Genomic DNA, 12,167 nt, shown 5'->3' on the forward strand with positions numbered 1-12,167 from the left:
TTTATTTAAGTTTTTAAAAAATGAGTTTTAATATCAAAAGTACACTGGTACAAAATTAGAAGCTGGTTTTCTCTGTTAAAATTACAAGGTTTTATCGGACTTTTAGTCTGCTTTTGATAACAGATTGTGAAATTTTCTTTATTTTTTAAGTAATCTGCCTGGACAGTGAAGATTTTGTGTCTTACCACAGCAACTTACTGTGCTTCACACTGTCTTTATCAGGTCTTTGATTGCTTGAGAAAACCCAATCTTCTCAATATTAAAAGAGTTAAGTTTTGCTTACAACGATGTAACCTTCTGTATTTGCCTTTAACAGTATCCACTGTCGCTATTAAATGGGTATTTTTGACACACTTCCCCCCAAATCAAATTCTAAGTGAATTTTTTTGACTTCAATCTTTCTTTGGGATTTTCCAGAGGGCCCCTGGAACATCTCAAGAGATTTGTTCTGCCTCCTCATAAAAAGAAAGATGTTAAACTAAATAGGCTTATTTGATATGTTAAATTAAATGAGAAGCATTGTCAAATAGGTAACAATAAGTCTTCTCTATTTTGTATTTGTATATGTTATAAGTGTTTCAGAAATCGTATGAAATTCCTGGAAATCTTAAATGTTCTGGTAAAATGTTATCAGTCGTAATTCCAGTTACTATCTTAAAATGTATATCACAGAAATAAATACACTTCCTTAGCAAATGAGTTCTCAACAGATCTTAACAGTGGGCATTTAAAAGTCTTTTTATAATTTACAGGCAATTATTGTTTTACTCTGATATTTTTGCAAAAGTGAGACTCATGGAAAGGACCTTACCAAGTGCTCCTGACCACCGACACTGTTTCAAAACTAGAAGGCACTGAACCTTGGGTACATATCTCACAGCTGAAGAAGGCTCCACCTGACATCTGCTCCTGGGCAAACTCTGGAGACCTGCAAATCAAACTGACTAGGAAGAGAAGTAGCTGACATCAGTATAGACTGCTTCCACCCAAGATGCTGAATCAAGACTTCATACTTTAACTAAACATTAAAAACCCTTTCTTCTTCTCTTTCTTTCCTTTACTGTGGCATTGGCCTGGAACAACAACACCATCATATACCCAGGCCATTACTAAGGGGGATAACCTTTTAGACTGCTGGATTTGCCATTAAAAACTCCAACCTGTCCATAATGCTAGAGACTCCCTGCCCTGGTCCCTCCTGTGACCAATTTTTCTTCTATTCCTAATGTCCTGTAAACTACAATTGAACCCCCCTTAGAAGTCACTTAGAGGGTCTAACTTTTATGGCCAGGACATTCAGTGCCCTTGTTTTTACTTTTCTCTGATTATAGCTGTACTTGCCCAACTAGACACAATACCTAGACAAAACATAGTACATTTGCACCCCGACGTTCTTACGATTCTCTAAAACAGATCTTACCCCAATCATGAAAAGAACTTAGCAGCTGCACCCATTTTTGCAAGGAATTTAGAACAACTTTTTATTTGGGGCTAGGAGATTTACTTTCCAAATGCACTGAAAAACTAACTGACCCCTGGCTTGAATGGGCAAGTGCAACGATCCCTGCAAATGAATCCGTTAACAGTGCCACCTTCATGGGAATGATTTGTGCCCTGACATGATTAATTTTTGTCTATGGTGATTATCATTCTCCTTAGGCTTATGCATGCCTAGATGGCTGGTACATAACCAGGCAATGCCTCTTAGGTTACCTAACTGTGCCCCTAACCATCCACAATCAAACTGAGGCACCACTGGTCAATTCCCCTGATTTACACTGTCAAGTTAGAAGGGACCTATCAGAAGGCTTCAGGACTCAGGATTCGCTTCCTTTGGCAGGCACCTACTTCCCTGGTTAGGAGTGAGTACAAATGAGACTATGATCAGGAACCTTCCTTAACTCTTGAAAGTATTGCAGAATCAGTGGATTCTGCAATAACTAAAGCAATAGCTGCCCAAGAAAATTCTTAGACTAAGAAATTCCTTAGACTCTCTGACCAAGGTTGTTCTTGGTAATGGGATAGCCCTTGATTATCTTTTACCTGAACAATAAGGTGTCTGTGCTGCGTCCAATACCACTTGATGTACTTGGATTAACACTTCTGGGGAAGCTGAAACTCAGCTACATAAAATCACTGAATAAGCCACTTGGCTTTAAAAAGTGACTCCTTCAATGAGGTCTTCCCTGACGTATTTGATTTTGACTGGTTTGGGTCTTGTGGAGCATGGCTCTGAAGTGCACTCCAGACACTGGGAATTGTCTTGCTTACAATAATCATAGTAGTCTTCCTGGTGCACTTTAAATGCACGTTTAAGTGCATGTTCATGGCCACTAACCACCAAACAAGTAATACCCTAAGACTGAAATGTCAGAAAAGGGATGAAGAGAATGACCAACTTAAAAAGTGTGAACCTTGGGCTTCCCTGGTGGCGCAGTGGTTGAGAATCCGCCTGCCGATGCAGGGGACACAGGTTCGTGCCCCGGTCCGGGAAGATCCCACATGCCGCGGAGCGGCTGGGACCGTGAGCCATGGCCGCTGAGCCTGCACGTCCGGAGCCTGTGCTCCGGAATGGGAGAGGCCACAGCAGTGAGAGGCCCGTGTACAGCAAAAAAAAAAAAAAAAAAAAAAAAAAAAAAAAAAAGTGAACCTTAAGTCATGACCTGTGAATAGCACACAGAGAATCAGCAAAAACTGTGAGATCGTCACAGCAGTAGCTGGGAGTGGCATTAATGTGTTAAATTTTGATCACATCTCTCAGGCTGAGTCTGATCAGAAGGAGAGAATTGTTAAAAAAAGAGACAACTGGGCCAAAATGGAGTCACTTGTGCTAAGCCCCACTTCACCAAACTGAAACTTACAATTTTAATATAGGTTCACCCACCCCAAAGAATGGAATCTTAAACCAGTCAATCTGGAATTACCTGATCAGCACTAGTGAGGTAATCTGCCTGATAGACCCCTGTCATCCCCTAAAGGAAGATGACCTTGCCACAAACAATCAGCTCTTTGCCGGTACAACTTCCTTGTCCAGCCCCCTTCTGTCTATAAAAGTCTTTTGTTTTGTAGAGTGCTTCAGAGCTCCTTTCTATTTGTTAGATGAGATGCTGCCCAATTCATGAATCACTGAATAAAGCCAGTAAGATCTTTAAAATTCACTCAATTGAATTTTGTTTCTTAATACTCTGAACAATACCTGGCATATAGCAAGTGTTTATAAGTATTTGTTGAATAAGTAAAATAAATTATATTTCAAACTTTAAAGAACTTTCATTATATGTATAAAATAAGCACTTTTGTTTGCCTCTTAAATACTACACTCATCTTTTTGTTTGTAATGTTTTTACCCACCTTTCCATTTAAAAACAATTTCCCTAAATCCTAATTAAACTTAGAGATTGTGCCACATCTTGATTCATTATGACCACCCCAAAGCAGATATAGAATTCTAAGTAAATTGCACGTTCATTTTATCTTTTCATTTAGAAAGCATACTTTTATATCTTTCAGTGCAAAATCTAGAATGTCCTATCACCAGCTATGGATTAGGCTAAAGCAACCCCAGTCTATAGAGAGCTCTCCAAGTAGCACAAGAGAGGACGTGGCCTCTTTTCTCCCTCCTCTGTGACCAACAACCAAAGACTTCATTCCTGGCCTTTGTCCAGCCTTTACCAACCTGACTCATCTTAATAGTGTAAATGTGGATATGCTTTTATATGAATTTCCATATTAGAAAAGTCTGCTCACTTAACACAAAGCACCATTTCAATCACAGATTTTCTTCCATTCCTACTCAGCAGTGATCGAGAAGAAATGTGGAATATTATTCTTTCTCATGTTGAATAGAAACTACTAACGTTTTAACAAATTGATTTTTGCTGAAAATAAGCATAATAAAGTGGGGTTTTTTTTAATTGAAAGTGAGGGATTCCCCTGCGTCAAAATATAAGAATTATTTAGCTGTCTCCAAGAAAATGAATAAAACTATGAACATGATGGTTGACTTATTGAGAAAGAAAAATATATTCTACAAAGACCAGAAAACAGAGTGGGAGAGAAAGGTCTGTAATGGCCTGGCTGCTAAAGGACATTTTTACACTCATGCCAGCACTAAGCGCTCTTCCCAATGAATAAACCATATGTCCATTTTTATATATGCTTCCTTTCTCTAAGATTCTGCTACTTCACAATATTCCTTTGGTCCCAGTCCCTGCCTCATCTTCTACCACCCCCAGCCTGGCTCCCCCATCCCTCACTTCACCTCTTTGGGCAACCAGTATTTGTGCCCTAGCTACCGACTTGAACATCTGCTACCTGAAAAAAAGAAAAGCCACGTCACTGCCTAACATCCTCCAGGGCAAAAAGTTTGAAGGATTCAGCATCCTCAAAAAACAGACACAGAAGGGAAAAAAAAAAAAAAAAAGTAGAAGAAGAAGCATATCTTTTCCAGCTCAGTAAATCCTATGTGTATAAAGATGAAATGAATAACACTTTAAAAAATTCTTCAATGCAAGGAAATCCATGTTACCAACAATGTATTGTCTTTCTTTATGCATAGACAGAGACCCACATATTTTATTTCACATTTGCAAGTGTGTCTCTTTTTCAACATATTACCCTATAGAAGAGATAGATCATATATATAACTCTAGAGAACAAAATGCCAATATTTCCCCTCTTTCTCCTGGATGGTTTTCTCTCTCTCTCGCTCGCTCTCTCTAGCTCTCTCTCTCTCTTTTTTTTTTTTTTTTTTTTGCGGTATGCGGGCCTCTCACTGCTGTGGCCTCTCCCGTTGCGCAGCACAGGCTCCGGACGCGCAGGCCTAGCGGCCATGGCTCACGGGCTTAGTTGCTCCGCGGCATGTGGGATCTTCCCGGACCAGGGCACGAACCCGTGTCTCCTGCATCGGCAGGCGGATTCTCAACCACTGCGCAACCAGGGAAGCCCTCTCTCTCTCTTTTTATGTCCCAAAACACTTCCCCAGTTGAAGGATAAGAAAATATTTTCACTGAATTAAAGTGAGCCCTGTGTTAAAATAGCTTACCTGAATCCAACCAGAGCCCATTTTTTTAAACTTCATTTCAACATTTGGTCAGCGGCTCTTCCTACTCCATTCACTTCTAGCAGCAGACTCGTCTCCAACCTGAATTCCCATCACCGTATACCTTTGCCCTCAAACTTTTTACTAGTCTACTTCCTTGATATGTTTGCACTTAATTTGATTCCATCCTTCATGCTTTTTTCATTATTCTTAGTTGATCCACACCACATAAATTATCACTTTTGTTTTTTTTCAGTTCCCCATGTGCCCCCTTCACATCCAAATAAATACTTCTGATTCTCATCCATTTCATCCAAATTAATTCAGATTCCCTCTCCTCATCCCCCATCTCCACTTCTACCTCCCCTCCTATCCTTTCTCTTTCATATAGCACCTACTTTTCCCTCCATGCTTGTCTCTGCAGAAGGTTTTACTGGCAAAATGCTTCTGGAGGGTGCAAGGCCATTGCTTCCTGTGTTGTTTTAGGAAAGTCGTGCTCTAAATTACTGCCAACTGGGTTTCCCTGGTGGCGCAGTGGTTGAGAGTCCGCCTGCCGATGCAGGGGACAAGGGTTCGCGCCCCGGTCCGGGAAGATCCCACATGCCGCGGAGCGGCTGGGCCCGTGAGCCATGGCCATTGAGCCTGTGCGTCCAGAGCCTGTGCTCCGCAAAGGGAGAGGCCACAACAGTGAGAGGCCCGCGTACAGCAAACCGCCCCCCCCAAAAAAAAACAAACATAAATTACTGCCAACTTCAATGGGCCAATGCCTGCATGTCCAATTTCACCCTCCATGAGTAATGTCCTTGTATCATCACCCCTACATTAAAATTATGGAAGTGAGGAAAGAAAAGCTTCTTGTTTTTTGGTGGCATTTAACTTTAAGTGGTTTATTTCTAGTTTACATAAAGCTGTTTTTGCACGAAATCACTGCTAATCAATATCATTGGCAATAGTCACAACTACAACCAACCCTACCCTATGACTATCCTTAATGAGCTCTTACCATCTGCCAAGTATCTTACGTATGTTTACTCATTTAATCTTCAAAACAATCTAGGAGGTAAATTATCCCTATTTTACAGATGAGGAAACTGAGGCTCAGGGAAGATACATCATGTATCCAGGTCATAAATCTAGGAAGTTGTAGAGCCAGAATTCAAACCGAAGTCTCCCTGACTGTAAGGCCCTGCTCTTAACCACTCTGCAGTACTGCCTTTCTAATAATGCATGGTGCCTTCTTGGGTAAATTCCCCATGGGGAGGAGTCTTTCCACTTTAATCTGCTATAAGGCAAGGGGTTGCAGGTTCTGGGAAACATAATGAGCTCCACCTTGATAATCACTCTGAACAGAAAATGCCCAAAAAACAAAGCCCAAAATATGCATCACTCCTCAGAGTTATCCTTCTAACACATCCATTGGAAAGAGGGGATAGGGAAAAGAAGAAAATGCTCTGGACTCACCCCCCAAAAAGACTCTCTGCCTCCCCAGAGCCGTCCAGTCTCCATACTAGGCAGGACATAGTCTGTCTCACGTCAATGATGAAAAAAATGTGCTCACAAGCATGAATTCCACACCCCCAACAGAGCTCAACCTCCTCGCCTCATCCTGCCTTCTCTGGTTTCCTGCGGGGAACAGGAGATGAGTCATGGCTGAAGCCTGGGAGCACTGCAATGTCTTCTCGTTACTTTACTCATTGACTTGAGAAAGAAAGACATATAAATAAAAATGACCTCCAGGACAATATCCTAGAGAAAACAAAACAAAAAAAAAGCTGAAAATAGCAGGAAGCTTTCGCCTTGATGTATGTGGACTGGAGGACTTGAACCCAATCTCCAATGGGAACCCTGAGTGGCATCTGAACCTGAGCCACAGGTTCAAAAGTTACCTTAGGGGACCTTCCCATGAACCAAGCAAGGGCAGAAGGGAAAGTCAGTTCGGAGTTAGAGGAGAGCATGCCAAAGTCCTGTGGTGTGAAGAAGCAACGTCCACGCTCATCCTCCCGTGGGAGTACCTTCCAGGTTCACGGTGGTGATGGCTTCTAGTCACACATTATGCACTCCTACCTCAGGGAAGCTCCTCTGTCCTGCACAAAAACACTTCACCGACCCCCTGCCCCCAGAAGATTAAAGCTGAGAGGGGCCTTAAGATCCAGATTGTTTGGCAGAGGTGGAAAATGAGGCCGCCAGTGAGGTAAAGCGATGTGCTCAAGGTCACAAAGCTAGTTAGTGATAGCACGGGAATAGAACCCAGGTTTTCCTGATTTTCCAGCCAATGAACTTTGCACTGTACACTTCCTTGGTGACACAGTCCACAAACCACCACAGAGTACCTGGAAGACAAGCAGTGAGCCCAAAAAGAACTCTCACCAACACATCTCCTAGCCCAGATCCAATCACCTATTTCTCCCTGACAACACTCTGATTCTGCTGTTTATACTTTTGGAGCTTTTCCCTGTTCAGCTTGTACTGTGCATGCAGTATGCAAAAACCATACCAGCAGTACACTGTCAGGGACTCATTAAAAAAACCCCAATAACAGTAATTGCTCCTATGATGCTAACCCCAAGAAGAGACACCAGCCCTAAGCTTCCAACTCAAACTAGAGAACAAAGACCAGATTCAAGGAATATGCTAATCTCACTCTTTTCGCTGCAAACCCCCCTCTTCCAAATTATCCCATCGCTCCCAAGATCAACATGATTCCCGGGAGTCACCACAGAAGCGCCGAGGAAAATATACAGTCCCCACCGGTCCCCAGCGCCCTTACCACACACATAGCAATGTAATCACTTTAGCAACTTCTCGGTAACAAGCTCATTAAAAAGCAATTCTGCCATCTCTCCATAAAGCATGCGCCAGAGAACAATGCAAAAGAGGAGATGCCAATTAATTATAGAATGATCACCTCTAATGAACTCTGAAACCCTCCTGCTGTTGGTGACTTTGATGAAAACTCACGGATGCTGGAAAAAGAGTGAATAGGGACACCTTGGCTACCTTGTTCAACTGTGAATTTCAAATGTACCTCCTCGGATTCCAGTGTTGATCCAAACTGCAAAATTACACTGATAAAACAATGAAAAGTGTCAGGCAAGTGACAAGTGCACATATCACGTACGGCTGTGAGTCACACCACCAGAGCCCCTGTTCAGGCATCCTCAGTAGTGTCTGATTCTACACCGTGGTTGGCATTGCCTCTGAAAGCGTCTCCGAGCCAGTGAGTGACAAACCCATGTCCTGTGCTCAGGACACCTGGAGATCCTAAGGTAACGAGTGAGTCACCTGCTTTCCCACCCAGACCCACCTGCCTCTCTACACCTCCTAGCTGGCATGGATGCCACTTCTTGGAACAGAGAGAAGCCCTTCCCACCACGAGGCTAAAGGAGGAAAAAGAAGAAACCACATGCGGCCAACTTGTACCACTACCTGTGTGAGTCCTCTGGTGGGCCTTTAAGTGGGAGCTTTTTGTATAAACTTTCCGGCACCCGTTAAACTGACAGCGGTGAACCCTCTTCTTGTTTTCGGGGCACGCCTCAGCCCCCACACCTCCTTGCTCGCTGTCGCTCTGTCCACTCTTAACTGTCCCAGCTGCCGCCACGGCTGCCGCTGCTGTTGCCACCCCTCCCACCTTCACGGAGCTGAGTGCAGCCTTCTTGGCCACCAGTTTCAACGTCACTGTACCATCCACGGCTGAGAGAGTCTGTGAGGTTTTGACCAGATGGCGGCTGAGCTCAGGGGACGAGGGGGGCGTTAATGAGGTCACTGCGTTGAGCTGGGCCTGGTTGACGGCTGTGTAGCTGTCTAGAGAAGAGCTGGTTGGCTGGAGGCTGAGGCAGGTCTCAGATAGCAACTTGTCCCGAGAGAGCAAAATGTCCACTGCCGAACTCTTCTCACAGATGGTCGCTTCCACAGGGAGCAGCAGGGGGTCTAAGCGCCGGAAACTTTCCTCAATGCACGGGGGAGGAGAAGCACGGAGGAAACAGTCCAAGTCCTCACCAAAGGTCTCCGAGATCCTCCTAGGCTCCGTCTGCAGGTAGCGTTCCAATTCAAGGCATGTCTGCAGAGGGGAAGGAGGGAGGGAGAGAAACAGCCATCAGAAGCAAAGAACACCACGAGACCACATGTTGACAGGCTGAGGAAGAAGATACAGGAAGGAACAGAGAATGTCTCATGGCTCGTATCTGAAATTCTCTTGTTGAAAGGTCTGACCTTGTTATTTTCTCCCTGGACACTTCTGAAGGGTTCACAAGGGTCACATGATATGAGTTCAACTACTATAGTTAATGGGGAACTAGAAGCCCAGAAGGGCTATCTCACACCATCAAGTTCCCTGAGAACATTTAATGTTAAAATGGTCTCACGCTCCACAATCCAATTCAGCAGGTGAGATGCTCTAAGCCTCCCTAGGAGTTCCCGGGCAAGCAAGAAGCAAAGAGAATCAGACAAGGTTTTCATATTGAGATAAGACTCCCCACAGTCCAACTTAATTTTTCAAATAGACTTTAGCAAGTCACAAAAATAAGCCAATTTCCCAACTTGCCCTGAAGAATAAACCATGCCCACCCAAACTAAGTCATGAGCTGAACCAACAGTAAGCCCTGCCTTGGGAATGGATTCGCTAACCAGCAGGAATGGACACTGTTCTAAAGAACGCCTTGTATAAAATCTTTGATGCACATGACAAAACGCCCATTGTGTACAGCAAGTTATTCAAAATACAATTGCTACATACTATGTGGCAAGGAGCATGAGTCCCATTACAATAGTTTGAAATCTCTGACTCTATGATAAAAATAAGTTCAATCGCAGCTATTTGAATTGTTAAAGACAAGGCACAATCTATTTCAATATAAAGTTTTCACCTGGTAAAGAAGTGAGGAAAAAGAAACCAAAAAAACAGAAAGGTTCAGAGTTTCAACAAATCTTCATCCGTGATGCATGTAAGTCTTTGTAAGATGGGGGAAGCGCTTTTATGGCCAAAGCAGATTTTAAGTTTATAATCTAAAAGCTCTCTTCACTTAATCCTACTCTTCCAGAATCTGGTAGAAAACCATGGTGCTAACTTATACTGTCAGTTCAATTTGCTCTAACTTCTGGGGCTTCAACAAAGAAACACTGATGGCAAATTTAAAATGTGACTAGCTCCTGATTTTACTGCCTCTGTAGAGCTTCTATGTTTTCAACCAATATTCTGATTCTAGGTTTTTATTCTGTTAAGAATCTAGTTTAATGATATACCCAGTTGTGTTGTATCTGTCAAGGATTTTATTTTGGTGACATTTCAAAAGATTGGTTTTTAATCAGCCTTCTGGTAAAACTCTGCATTACTGAATAAGAAAAGCAGATTTTTAACAATGAATCACCTTTGGGTCTCACAAATGATTTTTAATAGGATAAACTAATGAATGGTTCCAATCTTCATTCAACCCTCATGTCACAAGTGTTCACTCAACTACTGTGTTCACAGCAAGGTGCAAGGCTTTCTGTATGTTAGAAGGAGAAGACGGTGACAGATCCATGTGATGTAGGTGCAGAATAAACAATTACAAGCTAAAAATTACAGGAATTTATAAGCAAAGTGGTACCAAATAACATAACAATAAAGTATGTTGATAAGTTCTTAGGGGATGAGTGGACAATGAATTCTGTGCTCTATATTATGGAGGTATTAATCAAGTAAAGCTTATTGGAAAAGTAAGTTTGATTCTATTTTGCTTATTGATTAAATAATAGCTCTTGCTGAGTAGCTTCCCTCCACTTTATATCCGAAACGAGTACTACCACCTTCTCAGGTCTAGGAATTTGTCTTATCCTTATTTGCCCCTTTTCTGAATTCTATGTTTCAGAGATTTCCCCTTTCATTTTTCCATCTCATTGCTAAAAATTATCATTTACTTCTTTCCAATATTGAAACCCTCAGTGTTAGCCCCAGTCAATTCACTTTTGAATTATAAGATATTACCCCTGATACTGCCCTTAAACCTCCCCTTCCCCTTTTAAACCATCATCTGTCAAGTACAGTGTCTGGTACCCATCGGGTACATAATGTCCATCAAACAAAGATAAAATCAACTTTATACTATTATTTTGATCATTCTATTCTACTCCACTCTACAAAAGCCACCTGCTGACCCTAACCTGGACTAGGCTGAGGCTAGCAATCCTAGAAATGACCACTAACACATGTCTTCTAGAACATAACTGTAACACTCCTTTAGCTTTGCCCAAAGAGCAGAACCAGACCATAGAGACACAGATATGTTTCAGGTAGAAATCAGCTGAATCATGGGTTATACGAGGTCCTTGAGGCAGTTCCCGGCCTCACACACAAGGACGATTTCACACCCACAGTCACCAGTGTCTATGGATAGAGCTTTTGGATGTCATGTCATCTTACATATTTTTAGCTCAAAGAATCAAAAGTCACTAAGAAATTGTTGTGATCATTAGGAAGCTCAGATCTCTTCATATTCAGAGTTCTAAGGAACTGAGATATTCTAAATGCATTTACACACTCTTCAGGGAGGATAAAAAATAACCTACTCAGTATGCCCTAGTTTGAATCCCAGAACACATGGATCACATTAATTATCTAAGGATGGAGATACTTCCCATCACTAAAATATGGGAAAATCTGGACCACGTAAGAAAGGCTATCACTTGCAATCCTAATACAAGGTATTCTTATTCCAACTGAGAGTTAGAGAAGCATGAGTACCCATCAGAATGTGCTGGGTAGCCCTCTGAAATCATTATGGAATATTTTTGTCTTGAGAAATCTACTTCTTGTAATATTTGCTGGTGATGAAGCTTAGATAGAAAAGAAGACTTTGTCAACCAGAAACTAATCAGGAGTGTTGGAGATTAAAATGTTAAGGATGAGGAGGATTTCAATGTTAGATTATTTCCAAGCAAAAGAGACAGTTTATCGCCAATGTTTTTGAAAAATAATTATAAGAACTCCCTTAAGAAATGCCTATGATGTTTAATTGGAATTTAAGGTATCAGTATTTACTCAGAGATTTTAATACATATACACACAGAGGTATATATAGAAATAAATGTGTATATGCATGTATGTGTATATATACATGTATTTCCTAGCTCTGTCGATGAGAAGAGTCTA

The 12,167-nt window shown here is 41.9% G+C and overlaps 1 protein-coding gene across 9 annotated transcripts in view; it reads right to left on the reverse strand.

Moving 5' to 3' along the window:
• KLF7 (KLF transcription factor 7) overlaps positions 1-12,167 on the reverse strand; it is a 444,455-nt gene that overhangs the window by 65,068 nt on the left and 367,220 nt on the right. For all 9 annotated transcript variants that reach the window (XR_010839187.1, XR_010839186.1, XR_010839185.1 and 6 more), the window contains one exon: positions 8,468-9,098. Coding sequence is in view for 5 of the 9 variants with exons in the window: in XM_067026690.1 (XP_066882791.1) it covers positions 8,468-9,098 (631 nt within the window). In the remaining 4 variants the exon portion in view is untranslated. The remainder of the gene's footprint in view (positions 1-8,467; positions 9,099-12,167) is intronic.

Source organism: Kogia breviceps, chromosome 2, assembly GCF_026419965.1.
Source record: "Kogia breviceps isolate mKogBre1 chromosome 2, mKogBre1 haplotype 1, whole genome shotgun sequence".
NCBI lineage: Eukaryota > Metazoa > Chordata > Mammalia > Artiodactyla > Physeteridae > Kogia > Kogia breviceps.